A 17,836-nucleotide genomic window follows, 5' to 3' on the forward strand; every position below is an offset into this window, starting at 1 on the left:
TTTATATAGTTTTTCTGTGTATTCTTACTACTTCTTCTTAATATCTTCTGCTTCCATAGGTCCATAGGTCCATACCATTTCTGTCCTTTATTGAGCCCATCTTTGCATGAAATGTTCCCTTGGTATCTCTAATTTTCTTAAAGAGATCTCTTGTCTTTCCCATTCTATTGTTTGCCTCTATTTCCTTGCACTGATCACTGAGGAAGGCTTTCTTATCTCTCCTTGCTATTCTTTGGAACTCTGCATTCACATGGGGTATATCTTTCCTTTTCTCCTTTGCCTTTCGCTTCTCTTCTTTTCACAGCTATTTGTAAGGCTGCCTCAGACAATCATTTTGCCTTTTTGCATTTCTTCTTTTTGGGGATGGTCTTGATCTCTGCCTCCTGTACAATGTCACGAGCCGCCACCCACAGTTCTTCAGGCACTCTGTCTATCAGATCTAATCCCCCGAATCTATTTCTCACTTCCAGTGTATAATCCTAAGGGATTTCATTTAGGTCATACCTGAATGGTCTAGTGGTTTTCCCTACTTTCTTCAATTTAAGTCTGAATTTGGCAATAAGGAGTTCATGATCTGAGCCACAGCCAGCTCCCAGTCACTGCATCAACACCCCCATAAGGTCTCTATGAGGTAACGGCTGTATTTAATTCCTATTTTACAGATAAGGAAACTGACACTTTGAAAAACCCAGTGAATCACCCAAGGCATCCCAGTTAGGAAACAGCAAGGCCAGGGTCCAAAGCCCATGCTCAAATCATTTCAGGTACTGCTCCCAGGGTAACTGAAATTCAACAGGAAATTACCTCACAGAATCATCATCATCATAGTTATTATTACTGCTGTTAATAAAGACCATGATTAACAACAGTCACCATTCTGGGAAGGCTTATAGCATGCCCAGTCCTAGGCTGTGTCTGTATTGATTTGGCAGTTTTTACCGCTCACAGCCTTGGAGAAAAGTACTTCTATCTCCAAGCGATAATAAAAGAAAAGCTTTTTGAGGGCAAGAACTTGGTCCATTTTGTTTACTGCTGCACTCCCAGCACTTTACATTGCACGTGACATATAGCAGGTGCTGAATAATGTTCATTAAATGAATGAATGAATAATCTGTCTCAACAACCCCAGGAAGCTCTATGTTAGACAGTAAAACTGAGGCCTGGACAGGGTATCTTAGCCATAAAAGGGAAGGGGAGACTCCAATCCTGACCTCCTGCCTGATTATAAACTAGAAGTTCCAGGGGATGCTGAGCAGGAAATCCCCCCAACTCTAGTAACGCTGTCCAGAGACCTTGATCCCTCTTTGATGCCTGCTGGGCTGATCACATGGACCCATGAACCAGGCTTTGGGAGAAGACTGTCACCTGGATCCCAAAACATTGTAACTGGCTATCTTGTGTCCCCCATCTCACAGACTGCAGGAACCTGCTTTGAGCTGTCTGTGACTGAGGCCACCAAATCACTGCTAACGGTCCACAGCCTGCCCCAGCAATTAATTAATGGATTTATTAATTAGGATGGGAGCTACTTCCCATGCCGGAATTGGGGTCACCAGTTTCTAAAGCAAGACTCACAGAGCTAAAGATAAACCCTTGTTCGCTGCTAGTCTGAGGCCTGTGCCCAATTCCCAATCACAGTGAGAGAATTTCAAGAGCCAGTGATGGGTGAAGAAGCTGGGGGTCTGGAGGAGCTGGGTCCCCCAGGACTGCCTCCCAAGGTAGAGTCAGCGCAGTTGCTCCCACCTCACTCTTCCTGTGCTATTCATGCACTCCATCATCCAAATATTTATTAAGGACTTACTATGCCCTTGCCCTCCTCAGGGAGGAATATGTGTGTGTTAGTCGCTCAGTCATGTCCAATTCTATGCGACCTCATAAACTATAGCCCACCAGGCTCCTCTGTCCATGGAATTCTCCAGGCAAGAATACCGGAGTCGGTTGTCATTCTCTTCTCCAGGGGATCTTCCCACCCAGGGACTGAACCCTGGTCTCCTAAATTGCAAGCAGATTCTTTACCATCTGAGCTATCAGGGAAGCCCAGGAAGGAATACAGATGGTAAACAAATGAACAAATAAATACATATTATCACATCAGATAAAGCAGATAGCAGTAAATGTGGCAGGGGGCAGGGAGGCATTTTGGAAGCTTAGGGAGGACCTCTCTGAAGATGTAATATTTAAATAGAGGACTGAATGGACTGAGATAAAACTAAGGAGATGTCTGGGAAATGCAATGGGAACAGCAAGTACAAAGGCCCTGAGGTTGGACCATGTTTGGTGTGTTCAAGGAACAGTGAGGAGGCCAGAGTGCTTGAATAAAAAGGGGAGGCGTGTCAGGAAATGACAGCAAAACATAATGAAGGGATACAAAAGGGAATGGAGGACCTACTCACACAGCGGGCCCAGGTAAGAACAGGCAACGCCGAGAGTGACACCACCCAGGCTCCCAACAAGACATAAAAGATACCTCACCTGGCACTTCCTATGCTCTAGGTGCCTTAGGTAGATGTCCAAACCTCATTTCATCTTTCCTGTAGGAGAGCCTGGTCCTTTGAGAAGAAGATACGAAGGCAGGATTACAAGACAAAGAGATTTATCAGGATCAATACCTGCACCCTGCAGGAGGGAGCCAGAATAGAGAGAGCGAGGGAGGGAGGGCCTGAGTGAGAGAAGGGAAGTTGGTAAGTAAGGCTGGCTGGTTAGTGGAAGCACCCTAGACTGCAGAGGAGTCCAGAGCCGGCAAATGAGTCCACGTGTCCCAGAAACCAGTCTGCTCTTAGTCCCTGTTACACTCAGCCCCTGGCTGTGGCAGTTGTGGGTGATCTTCAAGGGCAGGATCTGGTGCCACCTGCCCATCACACTCCCTGGAGACAAAGATCTGCAAGGTGCTTTTTCAGGGCCACCACTGGGAGGTACCATTATTATATCCACCTGACAGCTGAGAAAACCAAATCTTAGAAACAGGAACTAACTTACCCAAGGGACACAGCTAGGATGAAGCGGAACTGGGATTTGAATCCTGATAGCCCCGTGCCATGATCCCAAGATAAACAGGAGTTGGGGAACTGGGCGTATTTTGCAACAGAGCAAGAATTGGGCTGAATACCTTGTTAAAAAAATAAAAGCAATACTTAAGGATTGGAAGGAAAGCTATGAGAAACCTAGACAGTGTATTAAAAAGCAGAGATATCAGTTTGCCAGCAAAGGTTCATATAGTCAAAGCCACGGTTTTTCCAGTAGTCATGTACGATGTGAGAGTTGAATCATAAAGAAGGCTGAGCATGGAAGAATTGATGCTTTCAAGTTGTGGTGCTGGAGAAGACTCTTGAGAGTCCCCTGTACTACAAGGAGATCAAACCAGTCAATCTGAAAGGAAATCAACCTTGAATACTCATTGGAAGGACTGTTGCTGAAGCTGAAGCTCCAATACTTAGGCCACTTGATGAAAAGAGCCAACACATTGGAAAAGACTATGATGCTGGGAAATGCTGAAAGCAAAAGGAGAAGGGGGTGGCAGAGGATGAGATGGTTAGATAGCATCGCCGACTCAACAGACAGGAATTGAGCAAACTCTGGGAGATAGTAGGAGGACAGAGGAGACTGGAGTGCTGTAGTCCATGGGGTCACAATGAGACAGACAGGACTTGGTGACTAAACAACAACAAAGGCTGAAATGGTGTTTGACAGTTTACAAAGTACTCATTGAGATAGATTCACTTCAGGCCACACATGTGCTAAATAATCTTATTTTATACTTCATCCTTACTCCCAACTGACAGATGCCAAGAGTGAGGATAAAGGTGGGTCCAACAAGGCTTCCCTGCTGGCTCAGTTGGTAAAGAAATTGCCCGCAGTGCAGGAGACCTGGGTTCAATCCCTGGGTCAGGAAGATCCTCTGGAGAAGGAAATGGCAACCCACTCCAGTATTCTTGCCTGGGAAATCCCATGGACAGAGGAGCCTGGTGGGCTATAGTCCATGGGGTTGCAAGAGTTGGACATGACTTAGTGACTAAATCACCACCACAACAGCCACTCAAAATCTGTGGCCAGCTTCATTGCCTTCCTCCAGTTTCTTGCACACACTATTTTTCCACCCACCTCAAGGTATTAGCACATGCTATTCCCAGGGATGCTTTTCCCTGACCTTGTCCTTGACACCTTGGCTAAAGGGTCACTTCTTCCAGGAAGGCTCCCTTGATGCTAAGACTCAGGTAGTTTTTTTGCCACATGCTATCTCAGAATCAAATGTCCGTGTGTGACTACACTCCCGTTTGTCCAATAAGATATGCACCCACCCCGCTCCATTGTCTGTGAGCTAAATGAAGACTGGCACTTTGTCTTCCAGTTCACCATGATATTGCCAGTATATTATTATCATTTATAGTATTTATGATATTTACTTATTCTAACTTACACAATTTGTAGTTATACTGTGAGTGGTGAACATTTGGGGTTGGTCAAAAAGTTTGTTCAGGTTTTTCCGTACCATCTTATGGAAAATCCTGAATGAATTTTTTGGCTAAACCAATACATTTTCTTTTTTTTTTCAGATAGTGGAGTGCAGTTTATTACACCGGCGGGCCCAAGGCAGAGTCTCCTCTTAGCCAAGGACCCCAACCACCATTTGTGAAAATCTTTTATACCCCATGTGTATGTGCCCAAACCCACCAGCCCAAATCCCTTGAGGCTTACAACGGAAGGGTAAATACAATCACAATAACCCCATCATTCACATGTTATGTGTTCAAACAGTTAATAATCAATAAGCCTGTGGTTACATTCCGATAGATACTGTCCGGAGGCAGGGGTGATTAGTGTCTGTTTTCTCTTAGGCAATGAGTAACCTGGATGTGATCTTCAAGATTCCCCTGCCCAGAGGAGGTCTTATCTTTCCATTGTCATTCCCACAGGCGCTAAGCACAGAGTTCAGAGTCCATTGGAGAGGCGGCTTAGCACGATCAGCACAGACAGGCCTGAGATGGAGTCCAGGCCCTATGAATTCCTTCTTCATTCCCCCCTCTTGATGCTCTTAGTTTCCATAACGAGCATCATTTATTGAGATATATTGTACCTTAGCCCTCCTGCCACCCACATGAGAGAATGCAGTGTAGGAAGCAGGGCCCACAAAGCAGTATGATCAAGATTACTATAACAACAGTTCATTAGATATGGCTTTCACTTGATTTTGCATATCCTCCAAGGCAGTAGATAACATCTTCAGACAGGTCAGGGATGTACACACAGCATTTGCGCAAGTCCCTCCTTGGGCTGCTGTGAGTATGTCTAATGCCATCCTATTTTGAATTACTGCCTTCCTCATCTGAATCTGTTCTTCGTTCAAAGCTTGAATGGCTTTAGTACTGTCTAAGAGGGCCTGTTTAGTGAAATTAGTTAAGGCCTCTACCTTAACCATGATATCCATTGTCCCTACAGAGGGTACAAACAAGGCAGCAAGATAGTCATACCAATGGAACACAGATCGTGTCCATCTTGCATGCAGATAAGGCAGGTTTACTGGAGGCTGGTGTAGGCTACGCTTAATTCTGCCATGGGCGAAAGCAAATCCTAATGTGCAACGCCCCACCCAGCCAACTGGTAACCATGGCCATAAGTTAAGCCCACAGAGCCACTGGGTCCCATTGGGGGCTACCCAACGGATTCCAGGGCAGTCGGAACCGGGCCACTAAGCAGACTGATTGGGGTGATAGGTAACTTCCAAGATTTGTTTACATTGTTCAGGGCACAAATAACAATTCTTTTGGGTCTAGGGGACGGTCTCCAAATCCAACTTTCTGTTCTTTTTGTTCCCAGCAAGTAGTAGCAGGGGCAATCAACTGTCCTTTCTCAGGAGTCATCCAGAAATATTCATCCCAGACCTGGTAGTATTGCCCAAGGTACCGGGAGGCCTGTCCCCCTTTTGTAAGGGAGCCCTTTTCCTCTTTAATTCTCATATATGAGATATAAGCCTTTGTTATCTCCATAAGGCTGGTGTTCATGTTAAATGTAACCCTATGTCCCTGGCCCATTGATGGCTTCTTCTTACACCAGGAGAGCAAAGAAAGGTTATGGTTGGTGAGAGAGAGGCCTTTCTGTTGTTAAAGTCCCCATAACGGAGTGGCGATACACACCAGGGGAGTCTGTCCATTACTGACAGGGGCATAGCCCCACATACCCAAGTTCAGAATTGCATTGGTGAGGCCAAGCAGCAGGAGTCGTTTACCCAGCTCCATCCTGTAGAGGGCTCGTCCGGGACCTCGTTTTCTTCTCCCTCCTCAGAATGATCTTGGTTTCCCGTGGGTCGGTGGGGTCCTTCTGGGTGGTCCACTCGGCGTCCTCCAGGTCACGTGGTATGCCTTCTTCGCTCTGGTGTGATGGATCAAGGGACAATACCTGCAACTTTAACTGAGTGTTCAGTTCCCCTGCAGCTGTCCACTACTTGCTGACATGAAAGGTACGGGCGTTGAAAAGCAGAATCCTTCCAGAGGGGCGAGGAGCCTTCCCCGCTCTAGGAGATTCAAGCTACAAAGCCTCGGGGTGGCCTCAAATGAGACCTGTCTCCTCAAAGTGAGGAGTTTCCTGGCCAACGCACCAAATGTTGTAGCCATGCTTTCCGGGAAACAAACTCACTCAGAAAGACAATGCAGATAGTGGAGTGCAGTTTATTACACCGGCGGGCCCAAGGCAAAGTCTCCTCTTAGCTAAGGACCTAAACCAATACATTTTCAAAGTGAAGGACAATAGCAGTTATTATTATTAACATTATATAGCACATCTATGTGCTGGGAACAGATTTCACACTTTACATGCACTAACTCACTTAATCCACAATCCTTAAGGAGGCAGATACTACTATTATCCCTATTTTACACAAGAGAGAAAACCGAGGCTCAAAAAGGTTAAGTGATTTGCCCAAGGTCACACAGCTGGTAAGTGGCAGAGCTGGGCTAGAGCCAGGCCCCCTGGCTCCAAGTCCTCACTAAATACCTTTGGGAGTGGGAGACTGCAGGGCTTGATTTTGCAGCCCACACCACACACCTCAGATGCCTGGAGCCCATGGACACTCACAATGGGCCAACACCTCAAATAGGTGCCCCCAGCCTCTGAGTGCCTCTGAGTGACTGCCTCACTTGAGGAAATCTGCACTCAACCCGGCTGTCCTGGTGACCCCTGTGGTCTCTCCGTCTACAGCACCCACACTCCAAACAGCTGACTGGACAAGTCAATCGACCATAATGGTTCCCGGGGAGCCACTTACGCCGTCGAGTTTGAGCGACGGCGGCTCAGTCTTAAGCACTGCTCGGCTCCCGGCGTCTGGGGCAGACAACCAGCTCAGGCCAAAGAGGTTGGAGGATTGATTTTTTTTCTCTTTCTTTCTTTTTAATGACAAATGCGTATCTTGGAACTGCTGTTTCATTCGGCTGAAGGATGGCAGAGGGGGTGCAGAGGGCAAGGACTAGGAAGGAGGGGGCAGCCGCCAGCCCACTTTGAGGGTGACTGAGCTACTGAGGAAAGGCAGAGACGGCAGGCTAATCATGTATCTTCATGAAGCTGGTCAGGGCCTTTCGGTTTTTCTGAAAATGCTGCCTCGTCTGACATTTGGCACTTGGAGAATGGCAGCCAGTGGCCTTGACAGCTACCCTCCTCATGACCCCTGGAGCTGGTCTGACCCGCTGCAGACCCTCAGCCCAAGGTCTCTGCACCATGTTCACTCTGCATGTCGTGTCCTTGCTAGGTCTCCATTCCCTGCCGAGTGCGGCCAGAGCGTTGGATTTGTACAGGATACTGGATATCTGAATTTCTTAGGTAACATCTTCTGTGTTTTAAATGCTGAGAAGCTTATTTTTAAAAAGTGTTTTTAAATATTGCACTAATCTGGACAGATACATCTGTGGTCCAGACAAAGCTCCCAGCCTGCAACCTCTTGTAGTCTGAGCTCCCAAGATATAAGACATCACACATAACATTAGTAATATATTAATATAGTAAGCCCCCAGTGGAGTAAAAGAGAAGAGAAAAAGTGCCCAGTAATCTCTAAAACAAGCTTGCAAGGCCAGCAAATTCCAGGATCCACTGCTCATTTGGTTTTCTCACTCCTCTCTTACTCTCTAAAAATACCAACAAGAAGAAGAAGTAAAACACTTATGGAACAGTAACTGTGTGCCCCAAACTGTGCTAAGCACTTTCACATTTCAAGTGCTGTAATCTTTAAGAACAATCTAAAAGGTGGAGATTACTATTAGTTCCATTTAGAGACAAAGAAATAAGGCTGAGAGAAGTTAAGTGACCCATCCAAAAATCACATAGCCAATAGGTGATAGAGCCAGGACTGGAAGCTAGACAGGGGCACCTCACCATCTTGGCTCCTCCTATTTCCCACTTGAGGGAAAGGGTAGAGAACAAGTTTCTGGAACTACATGTGATCTACCTTAACACTCTTAAGTGGAAAGTAAAACACTTCAGCCATGCTACAGCCATCATTATAGACCTGTAGACCAGACTCAGCAAACTATGGCCTTCAGGCCAAATCCAGACCTTCACCTGTTTTTGTAAAGTTTTACTGGAATACAACCATTCCCATTCATTTTTATTGTCTATGGTTATTTTCATGCCACAGTGGCAAAACTGAGTGCTTGCAACATAGACCACGTGGTTCACAAAGCCTAAAGCATATTATTATCTGCCTCTTTACAGAAAAGTTCGCCAACCTTGATGGCAGACCTAGATGGTCTCTAAAGAGCCTACAGAGAAGCCACCCCTGAGAAAGTCATGAGGTCGAAACCTTCGGGGAAATACCAGCCTTAAAGAGGAGGAAGCATATTTGCACACTCAAGGGTAGTGGACGCGTCTTCAGGTGTTTGAGGTGAGACCAAATGAAAAGGAGCCAGCCATGGGAAGACCAGGAGAAAAAGAGGCCCAGGCAGAGGGAACTCCAAGTGCAAAGTCTCTGAGGTAAGAATGTGCTTGACGAGTCTGAGGGACCAAAAGACCACTGTGACTAGAACAGAGCAAGTACAGGAGAGACGCTGAAGATGAAGCCAGAAGGATAACGGCGGGGGAGGAGGGGTGGAGGGCTCAACTACCCGGAGTCTTACAATCAGGGGAGAGGACTCTGGATTTTTAAATTAAGTATGATAGGAATTGATTGTTCATATCCTGCAAAACACTACAAACCATTTTCTGAAGGGATCCTCAAGGCTTAGAAACCAAGAACTCCATTCCAGACATGATTTTTTTGTCTCAAAATTCTGCTTAAGAGGCCAATGGCTCCTCATCACTGCCAAAATGGGCCCCGAGGTCATGAAAAGGCAATACATTTAACTGGCACACAAAGTATGTCAGCATCCTTCCCTTCACAGCAACCGGAGTATAGCAAACCAGATGAGCACAACCAGTCTACGTGATGGATTAAGAAATGGAAGACTTGGAATGTTAGGAGATTCACCCAGGAGTGCTAGAGACTGTACTTCTTAGCTGCTCTTGGGGCCCTTCCACTCTGCCTACTACTTCCACCTTCCCTGACACCTTTGATATAAGCCACTGTCATTAAGAAAGAGCATTCCCCCAGACAGAAAAATCAAACAGAAGACCGAACCCTGATTTCCTACGCCAGAAACAAAGGCAGGCCACTACCTCAGTCCCCTTCCCACACTCAATGTCTGCCAGGCTCAGTCTGAGTTAGTTAGATAACAGGAAGCCACCAGAAATTCAGCCCTTTCAGAAAGCAACAGAGAAAACCATAGTTTTTGGACAGCCACCTCCACCATCATCCAGGATCAAATTTAGCACCAGCTGGGGTGCTCACGTTTGAAATTCTATCTGACGGAAGAAAGGTTACCACAACAGAATGTCAAGTTCGAAGACAGAATCCTCCCTTTAACAGAAGAGTTTAAAAAAAGAAGAAAGAAATAAAGAAAAAGGAAAGAAAAAAAAAAGCACCACCACCATCAGAAAAGCTGTTCCCTCTGGTCAAAATAGCACCGTGCTCATCTGAAATAACCCACCGAGACGCTTATTTGCTTCTTTAGGCTTGTCCGTGGTTTCTCAATTTTCTATAGCGAATTCAGGTATTAATAAAAGAAACTTCGAGACCTCCAACAGCAAAAGCGGTCAAGGATGAGACGTTGCTCATTTTTCTTCCAGCATTCAAAGAGAGGCCCATCTTTGGGAAGCAATTTCTGTCGAGTTGAGAAATTCAGAATTTTGGGATGCCCAGAAAAGACTGCTGGGTTCTTTATATAAATTCTCAACACCTGTTTCTAGCTCCTTCTGCAAAATAGGCTCACAGGGTGTGGCTTGCAATGAACTGGAGAGGCAGATGGAATGGGGTCACCCACTGGTTGGACTTGAAAGGGTCCAGGGGACTGGTCAATGGTTTGGTCATATTCACAGAGCTGCTGCTAGAAATCTCCCTCATCCCTCTGTCTCCCGCCGCTCCCTCTCCTCCTGCTCCAACCTCCCACAGCCTTTGCCTAATGCCAGTCCATCTCATGGGCCTGGGCCTGGGCCGCACCAAGCCTGGCCTGCTCATTCTCCCCACCCCAGCAGCAATTCTATTACAGCGAAGTTTCCAAAGTTAGGATTCCGCCAACAGAGCTGATAGCTTATTTACTGCTGTCATCTAAAGAAAGAGGAATTTTGACACATTGTTAAATGATAGCACATTTAGATAAGTCAAGCTGTCAGAGGCTCTAATGGATGTCTAAACTCTCTGTGGCTGATATGTAAAATTTATGCACTTCAGAATATCATAAGGTTATAATATTTTAATCACATCCACGCTCTTTTCTAAACTTTGAGCTGAGAAAAACATTCCATCAAGTCCCATCTCCCATACGCCAAGAAATTGGGCCTTCCTAGAAGTTTCTCCAAAACTCCTCACAAAAAGTCTAGCTTATCTCATTTGAGGACCCATCAGTTTTCCTCCCCAAGGCTAACACCCCGAGCAGAATTTGCCTTTTCCACCCAAGTTCATACAGTGTGATCCTTCCAGCCAACCTCTTTCCTCCCAAGAAACAGATGTGCATTCAGACTGAGCACCAACTCTTGTTAGCTTGATTAACACTCTTTGAAGGAAAAAAAATATATATATAGTGAGAGACTGGGCCCAGAGCATCATTTTAAAAAGTGGCAAAGTAAAGCAGAAAAAGAAAATCATAAAGGTATGAATCCGGTTACGATGACTATACACAGAAAAGCCATAAAAAAATACTGCATTAGTAATGTTCACCATAAAGCAATCTTATAACCAAATGAAATATGCCTAGCATTAACTTTGGGATAGAATTTTATTTCTTCTCGTTTCCTGGACTGCTAGCAGCCGACAGAAAAAGCAGCAGCAAAGACAGGGGGAAGCAGTTTCAGGGATCCTGGAGCAGGGTACCAAATGTCACAGCATCTTCACCATCATTAAGACTGCTGACAGACTTCCATCCTGGGAAAACAGCCCCACTGTGTCCAGAGATGGCACTGGAAGGAATAATAACCAGATCGCTTCTATATTTGAAAAATAGGTACTTCCAGAGGGCTGTGCACGGGCCAGTACAAGGTCACCTTTCTTGCCACTATCGGAGTGGCCTTGGTAGCATGGTCTGGCCTGGGGACACAGGCCACCTTGGCCACTTCAACGCTCAGCAACCAGGTTGCAAGAAACCACGGAATTGAAGCTATACACACCTCCTCACACTCACAAACATCCGGGGCCACGGGACAAGTGAGCCCAAAGCTCTTGGCCTGCACGGGGCCTGCAGTGGGGGCCCACATTTCCTACCCAGATCTTGGAACGAGCCAGCTTAAGTTTTCCTTTCTGGCTATCTCCCCTGTAAACAGAAAGTGGGAAGGGAAAAAAATGAAAATAAAAGTGTGGCATGGAGTCATTAGCGTTATGCACAAGAGATGATCCCAGGCGCAAGTGCTTAGGCTCATAATCCGTTTCCAACAAAAATGCCATCAGTGAGAATATGGGGCTGGGTGGGGGGTGCAGGCCTGTTGGGCAGGGGAAAACCTGAACATTTCAGGACAAGGGTGGAGACCACGGCAGATGTGAGGGCCTCAATATCTGTACACCACTGCCACATGTAACTCTGTTCTCTTAAAGTGTACAGCTTTTCAAACTCCCAAAGGGACACCCCCCCCCCCCACTTAATATCCATGTAAATGAGCTTAACCCTTTCCCCAGAGCCCTCTCCTTTTGTGCCAAACACACCAGCCATTGTTTTAATGAACATATCCCTCTCTCCTGCACCCTAAGTATACCCCCTGTGCAGGGAGAGGTCCTGGCTCTATTTTCCCATCACCTGAACAAGGCTTTCCATCACCCCCATCTTCATCCTTTCCAGTTCAAATTTGCTTTTTCACCTCAGCATCTTCTAAAACCCTAACAAAGGGTTCCCAGATCAATGGGAGTCCAAACTGGAATCAAGATCTGGGTGACCTCAACAGCTCCACAAAAGACCCCTGAGCCTGACACAGGAGAGACTTGAGGTTCAACAGCCCCTCCACTCCAGCTCAGAAATCAGCCCCCTGGGAGCCGCACCCACCTCTCAGCACCCAGCCCAGGTCTCACTCCACCTCCCGATTGCAGCCCAAGCTCCCCAGATTGAAAACGAGTTATCTAATGAAAATTGTGTTAACTGACATTCCGGCCGACCGGGAGCAAATACCAGCGCTGTAAATCTCGCCGCGGAAATTTTCTCCAGCCCAGAATAACAATAGGACCCTGCAAAGGGCTTTCGCCAGCCCTTCTGGTTCCTCTCCTCTTGTCTGCCACGTTCTTGTCATTCCTTATGTTACAGAACATCAATCATAAATAAAGACGCTGTCCCCCAGCCGTGCCCGGGTCTCATTTACAAACATTAGCAGGGAATACGATTACCATTGGCCTTCGTGCCAAGCCCAATGTGGCTGCCCAACTCTCTCTCTCCCATTCTCTCTCTCTCTCTCTCTCTCTCTCTCCCCCATCCCCCACTCTTCCAGAAAGGCCACTTTAGCATCATTTAAAACAGCAACCACAGCTCACAGCCCTGCCCGCCTCAGATGGCCACCAAACTGTAGCCCCAACTCGAGTGAGGACCTGGAATTGCAAGGCACTTGCAGTTATTAACTGCATGCCTGAGTGCCCCGATTTTCTCTCCAGCTCACTGGCTTTGAAGGAGGGGGCCTGCGGGGAGTGAGGGGTTAGAAAGGAGGGGGGTTGGGAAGCCACCAGGAGGAGGGGGGCACTGGAACCACTTATCAGAAGAAACTTAACGAGATTTGCAGGCGGATTAAAAAAAAGGGGGGGGGGTTCGTTTTTATCTCCAGACTGATGCTCTCCCTTCTTCCAAGAATGTCAAGGCCAAGGCAGGATGCTTTAATCGCCCGGTAACCAGCACCACTTCCCCGCCCCTGGTTCCCGCCGCACCTCGGGGAGATTCCTGGGTTTGGGGGCTTGTCAGGAGCATCCTGGGGCACCTGGGCAAGGACCGAGGCTAGCGTTGTGCCTCCTGCGCACAGTTCTCTGCGAGATTCCACCCCGCGGCCCAGTCTCCTATTGGGTCAGCAGAGAATAACCCCCAAATCTGGAGGAGACTCACAGACTCCCAGAAAAAGGTGGAACGGGGATAAAGCGCTGGAGTTTGGAAGGGAGTCGCCCCAGGGAGGGAGAGAGAAAAGAGAAAAAAAAGACTAGAGAGAGGAGAAAAGAGAGGAGTGGCGGAGAGGAAAAGCAGGAGGCAGAAAACAGCGAGGGAATCTCCCATTTAAAAGTTCCAGTGGGCCCGAGAGCCCGAAGTCACCTGCTCTGCGCAGCTCCCGGCTCTCCAAGGCCCCTGAGGCAGGAGCGCAAACTTGCGCGCGCCCCGGGCCCATCTCCACCGCCCGTCCCCACCTAGACTTGGAAAGAGGTTGGCAAGGGCGATAAAGCAAGAGGCAAAAACGAACCCCGAGAACCCGGCCCGAGGAGAGGTCTGCCGGTGCAGGCGGCCAGTCCGGAGGCGGTGGCTGCAGCGGCTGGGGCGGCAGCAGCGGCCCCCGGGTGGCGGCGCGTCCGGGCTGCGCAGCGAGGCGGGCGGCGGCGGCGGAGGTGCTGGCGGGCGGCGGGGCGCGGAGCCGCCTCCTAGCCAACCCCGGATGCCTCCCCCCACTCCTCCTCCTCCTCCTCCCAGCCCGCCAGCTCCCTCCCTCCCTCGCCCGAGCCCCAGCCGGGCGCGGACAGGCACGCGGCGCGCTTCGCGGCCTCCCCGGGCGCCGCGAAGTTGGGAGGCGCGCAAAGTGCGGCGCAAGGGGGGTTGCCCGGGGTCCCGCCGGCAGCCCCCTGCCTGGGACCGCAGACCCTGCCTTCCTCGCGCCTCACTCCGCCGCTCACCCGCCGGCTCGCTCCCCGGGCCATGGGCTCACTAGCGCTTCTCCATGGTCGCAGCGGCTAATCGATGATTGAACCGAACAAAGAGCAGCGGCGAGATCAATTCCTAATACCTATCGATAGGCAGCGGGCAGTCGAGCCCCGGCGAGCCCCAGCAGCCGCCGCCCGCCTCCCCAGGGCGCCCGACCGCCCTCCTGGGGACCTCCCCAGTGCGCCCAGGGCGCGCCCGAGGGCTCCCCGCGGCCGCGCGGCCGGTGCTGCCCGCACTAACCTGGAGTCGCCGTAGATCAAATCGCTTCCAATATTGAAACATCGATCCCACATTGGCGGCCATCTTGGGGGCTATTCGAGACGCACACACACAAGAGTTTGGCTTTTCTCAATGGCTGCACTCAATATCCGGGCTGGACTCCCCCCAGCCCCGGGGCCGCCGCCGGCAGTCCGGGCCCTGCGCGCCACCGCCCGGGGCCCCTCGGGCGCCCCCCGGCCTCCTGCCACCCGCTGCCCCTAGGCGCCGCCGCGCCGCCGCCGCCGGGCCCGGGAGCCGAGCGCCCCCCCCGACCCCCGGAGGGCGCGGGAGGAGGGCGCGGGGCGGGGAGCTCGGCGCCCGCCCGGGGGAGGCGGCCGGGGATGGGGTGGGAGGAGAGGAGTGGGGGGAGGCAGCGTCTCCGAGAGGCGCTGGCGCCGCCGCTGCCCTGCCTGCAGCCGGCTCCCGGGCCCGCGGAGCGCTCGCTGCATCTCCCCCCCCAAGTCCGGGGTCGGTGTGCCGCGCGATTGCACTTGACTTTGGCTTTTTGCAAACTTATCAATACTGACGTAACGTGCTGATCAATGCAAAGGGAAGTTTGCGGGGGCGGGAGGCGGCGGGTGCGTGGGGCGCCTACCCTCGCCTCGCACCTGCCTATCCCCCATCCCCAGCAATGCATACTTAAAAAAAAAAGTTAATAGTTTGCAATGCATTTTTTTTTCTTTTGCAATCGGAGCACACAACACGTGCCTCGGGCTGCCGCCGCTCCTTCGCCAGCCAGCTAAGCTTCGCATCCGAGTGTAGCAGCCGCCAGCTAGAGCTGCGTAGACTACCCTGCGGGCGGGTTGTTGGGAGCCGGCCAGTGGGCGGGTGGCAGCCGCCCGGGGGCGCCACTGAGTTGTCGGAAATGTCACCACTGCCGTGCGCAGGGTCCACGCCATTATAGAGTTGTATTATTGGGAGGCGGTGTCTTGGCCATAGCAATGGGTTCTTTCCGGGGGTCCTCTGCAATAGAGATTCTTATTACTATTTTCAGGAGCCTTTAGTCCAGTTATCATGTGCTCTTGACAACTTTAGAATGGGAGGTCGTTTTACTGTTCCCATTACTGGAGAGGGTTCTTAGCAAAACCTCTGGAACGTTTCTTCCCCCACAGTGGGTTCGCTTTTATCGTTATATGTTGAGGGGGGGCCTAGCCTAGCTCTGGATAATTAACAGCTACAGACGTCTCTGCCACTGTTACAATCATTTTTCCGGGGTCCTTAGCCTAGCTGGGGACCCCAGGTTCCCTCCCAGTATGGGCCTCCTTTATTATGATTGTCTTTTGGGAGAGAGTCTTTCGCCCAGCTGGTGGAAATTCTGGTCTTCTGCAATTTCTCCAACGCTGGACAGCAGGGATGGCTAGATTTCTTTTACATTTTTTCCATCATCTTGCCTCTGCAAGGGATAAGTCCCCAGGCTCCTCCCAAGGTCCTACACCCACCAACCAGGAGGAATTCAGATCTCCCAACCCGCTTCATAACTAACACTTCTCCTGACCCAGCAGTCACCCTTTCTGACATGTCCCCCTACCAATCCTACCCTAGCCTCTGCCCCACCTCCCCCAAAAAAGGAGACATTCCCCCCCCTTCTTCTATAAAAGCAAAAGATTTGCTTTTATAGACAGCAAATGGAAATTATATTCTCTTTTTATGACCCAGCTTGGACTTCTGACATCACTCTTGGTCTGGGACAATAGATCAATACAGAGGGTTATAAAAAAGATAAAGTTTAGAAGAGTTGTAAAGAAGAAAGAATCGTGATGGATATTTTTGATGATTTTCCAATATTTGTGTCTTAGAACACGTGCTTCAAGGCAATTAAAGTTTTTAATGTAAGTAAATAATTGTTTAATAAATGCTTCAGAAGAAGGTGTGATCTTTCTAAGCAATCACTTGAGCTGTTTAAAAAATGTAATGTGATTTAAACAAGGATACAGTATTTCTGTTACTATCCCCATACATTTTCCATAAGGCCTGGGTAAATATATTAATGCACAAGTTGAAAGACTCATAAGACCAGAAGTACAGCGTTCACCAAGATGCAATGAATTAGGCCTAGTTAGCAATTCCGAGTGGCCTGTTTCCTTGCCAGATTAAATTGCACGTGATGTGTGGTTTATCTCAGCTCTCGATAACTTCACGTTTAAATTACAGCTCTCATTCTGCAAAATGAATTTAGGGAAATTTCATAACTATCACATGGCAATTTTTTTTAATGGCTACATTTTCTCCTGAGCATCTGTAAAGCTTGCAGCTTCCTTGTCTTTGAGTCTTGTTTTTTAAAGACCTGTAGTAGAAAATCTGGAGTGAGTGTGAAACCTTTCAAAGCAATTTTTAACAAATCAAGGTTTTGATGAAAGATTATTTTAAATTTACATCTGATCGCTTTTCGGCCTTTTGGCTAAGATCAAGTGTAAATTTACATCTGACTTTGCAGCCATGGAACTGACATCATATACCTCCTGAGATGATGTACGGAGAAGGATATACCACCACTTCTGTGGTATTTGTGCATAATCTGAATCTCATTGTGAAGAAATATCAGATAAACCCAAATGGAGGGATAATTCTAGAAAATAAACAGCTAGTCTCTTTAAAAATGTCAATGTCACATGAAACACACACAGGCTGGGGAAGTATTCTAGATTAAAGAAAGCAAAAAAGATTTGACAAGCGATTAAAATATATGATCCGGGGTTTTCTTTTACTAGAATGTGCATTAACTGGAGCCAATAGCAAAGTTAGAATAAACCAACAGATTAGATAATAGTATTGTATCAATGTTAATTTCCTGATTTTAATCATTGCACTGTGGCTATATACCAACATATCCTTCAGAGAGAATATTAAAGTATTCAGGAGTAAAGGGAAAGCCATCATGCCTGCAACTAGCTCTCCAACAGTACCGACAAAAACAATATGCATCTGTTTATCGAAATCTATCTGTATAGAAAGAATGACATAGCAAATGTTGCAAAATGTTAACATTTGAGGACTCCAGAGGAAGTGTACACAGAAATTCTTGGCACTTTCTTTGCAACCTTTCTGGTAATCTGAAATTACGTCAAAAGACAAAGTTAAAAGAAAAAATAATAAATTTACGTCTGACTTTGTCTCAACTGTTAGGGACTATTGGACTTCCAAATAAAAATTCTGCATGGAACTTTTCTTTTTTTTTTTGCGTGGAACTTTTCTACTTTCCTGACTGACGT

The 17,836-nt window shown here is 48.2% G+C and overlaps 1 protein-coding gene across 2 annotated transcripts in view; it reads right to left on the reverse strand.

The window, feature by feature from the left end:
- The window catches only part of CUX2 (cut like homeobox 2), a 268,877-nt gene extending 254,023 nt beyond the window's left edge, over nucleotides 1-14,854 (reverse strand). For both annotated transcript variants that reach the window (XM_043901848.1, XM_043901847.1), the window contains exon 1: nucleotides 14,610-14,854. In XM_043901848.1, coding sequence (XP_043757783.1) covers nucleotides 14,610-14,672 — 63 coding nt within the window. In that variant the 5' untranslated portion in view covers nucleotides 14,673-14,854. The remainder of the gene's footprint in view (nucleotides 1-14,609) is intronic.
- Nucleotides 14,855-17,836: the final 2,982 nt, after the last annotated feature.

Source organism: Cervus elaphus, chromosome 5, assembly GCF_910594005.1.
Source record: "Cervus elaphus chromosome 5, mCerEla1.1, whole genome shotgun sequence".
NCBI classification, from domain to species: domain Eukaryota; kingdom Metazoa; phylum Chordata; class Mammalia; order Artiodactyla; family Cervidae; genus Cervus; species Cervus elaphus.